We start from the raw sequence: 2,500 nt of genomic DNA on the forward strand, positions 1-2,500 counted from the left end.
TCCCCCAAATCTCTAAAATTACACCAAAAAATGTCTGACTGTAACTATGGTTGCCATAATGTCCCAAAATTTCAATATTTTCCAAACGCGTTCCCACATGTGAACCCTTGCTCATAAGCACACTATGCACACAATAATTATATCATATTTCCATTGAACTGATTGTTACCGTTAACAAAATTAAATTAGTACAATTTAAAGATTGTTTTAATTCATTTGGTTAAAGATTACTCAATTGAATTTGGTGGAAATTTGTTTTGAAATTGAAAATGCATATTGAAAACAAACTGAGTGAATGTTTATGTACATTTTATTTGATTTCCTTTAGTTTAAATCTATGAATATTTATTTACACTTTATACATAAAGTATGTGAACCCCTAGGCTAAAGACACAAACAAAGCTAATTAGAATCAGGAGTTGGCAAACCTGGCATCTGATTAATGATTAATGAGATTGTAGGTGTGGGTTAAAGCTACTTTGACTTATAAACTGTCTATAAATGAAGAGTCAAGATGACTCAAAGGACACACCGCAGAATGATCAATGAGGTAATAAAGAACCGTAGAGTGACAGATAAAGACTTCCATTCCATTTGAGCCAACCTCAAAGCTTGTCTTCACAAATGTTATTTTTCTAGTATGTCATTAAAAAACGTACAATATGAAAATAACAGCGATGTTTGTAGTGCTTGAGTAATGTTGTGCAGGTCTCACTGTGAACATCTCCTCGTGGTTTCGCCGTGTTCTCTCGGTGGACGCGGTTGTCCAGAGTAGTCGTACTTTCTGGTGTTGCGGAGGTCATCTCCGGGGTCGTGGTTGCTGCTGTTGTTGCCGTGGTTGTTGTTATAATGGCGGTTGTAGCTGTAGTTGTTGTTGGAACTGCTAATGTGGATCTTGTAGTTGGACTTGTCGTTGTATCGACAGTTGTCGTGATTGTTGTAGGGATTGTTGTTGTGGTTGTTGTCATGGCAGCAGAAGTTGTTGTGATTGCTGTAGGGATTGTTGTTGTCATGGCAACAGAAGTTGTTGTGATTGCTGTAGGGATTGTTGTTGTCATGGCAGCAGTAGTTGTTGTGATTGCTGTAGGGATTGTTGTTGTCATGGCAACAGAAGTTGGTGTGATTGTTGTAGGGATTGTTGTTGTTGTCATGGCAGCAGTAGTTGTTGGGATTGTTGTAGGGGTTGTTGTTGTGGTTGTTGTCATGGCAACAGTAATTGGTGTTAGTGTTGTCATAACAGCAGTGCTTATTGGAACAGAAGTTGTTATGGCAACAGAAGTGGTGGGAATGGTTGTACTTGTTGAGATGGTTGTTGTTGTAGTTTTTTCTGTGGTTTGAGGGGTGGTTGTCATGGGACTTGCTGTCGTGGAGACGGTGGTTGGACTGATGGTGACTTCGACTGGTCTTGCAGGCTCAATGGTGACTTTAACAACAGCTGAAAAACAAACCAAAAAGTTAGTAGTTTCAACCAAAGTACCATAGTTACTACAGTTATTGTCACTACAGTAATGTAGCTAAAAGGCTCACATTCACTAGAAATTATTTTAAAATTATGATCAAACATTCTTGAAGTAACAATAATAAAACATTCTTTTTAGTGTTTTCTGTTGATGATGAAAACGTCATTCATACATCGTTGGTGGAACATTTTTTAACCCTTTAAGCGAGGGTTTTTTTTAAAGATTTCCTGTTTCAGTGGCATACCCAAAATTAAAGGCGTATAACTCGGCAAAACAAACAAACAAATAAAAAACCTGGAGAGACAATGTTTGGTATCATTGTAAAGAAACCTTTTCAAATGTTAGATTGATATAGGCATAGCATGCAGACATGATTTTAGTCATGAGATTTCACAGAATGAGTTTCATTCTGTGTCATTTGAGTCATCATTGAGTCTGTGTCGTGTATTTGGCGCCATCTCCTGGTGGTCATATGTAACATTGTGCTTCATGTGGATTATCTAATGATCTATACATCTGATTATCTTGTGTGTGGACTCGATTGAGAGATAATCACAGACTCTAAATAATCATATGTGATGTTTTTTGTTCCGTTAATTTTTTCATGACATTATAAGTGAAAATGTGGCATATAAGCAACATAAACATATAGTGCATTCAGAATGTATTCAGACCCCTTCATTTTTACACATCTATTTACACTCCATACCCCATAATGACAAAGTAAAAACCAGACTTTTGATAACTTCACAAATGTATTAAAAAGAAAAACTGAAATATCATGTTGACATAAGTATTCAGACCCTTAACTCAGTAACTCAGCGATTACAGCCTCAAGTATTTTTGGGTATGATGCGACAAGCTGGATTTGGGGATTTCATGCCATTCTTCTCTGCAGATCCCTTTAAGCTTTGTTGGGTTGGATGGGGACCATCGTGGACAGCCATTTTCAGGTCTTTCCAGATATGTTTGATTGGGTTCAAGTCTGGGCTCTGGCTGGGCCAAACAAGGACATTCACAGAGTTGTCCCTAAGCCACTC

At 37.5% G+C, this 2,500-nt stretch overlaps 1 protein-coding gene across 1 annotated transcript in view; it reads right to left on the minus strand.

Annotated features, from left to right (window-relative positions):
• Window positions 1-2,500, minus strand: part of LOC127618524 (nephronectin) — an 18,085-nt gene that overhangs the window by 8,439 nt on the left and 7,146 nt on the right. The window contains exon 8 of the mRNA XM_052091018.1: window positions 716-1,435. Coding sequence (XP_051946978.1) covers window positions 716-1,435 — 720 coding nt within the window. The remainder of the gene's footprint in view (window positions 1-715; window positions 1,436-2,500) is intronic.

Source organism: Xyrauchen texanus, chromosome 25 (genome assembly GCF_025860055.1).
Source record: "Xyrauchen texanus isolate HMW12.3.18 chromosome 25, RBS_HiC_50CHRs, whole genome shotgun sequence".
Taxonomy (NCBI): domain Eukaryota; kingdom Metazoa; phylum Chordata; class Actinopteri; order Cypriniformes; family Catostomidae; genus Xyrauchen; species Xyrauchen texanus.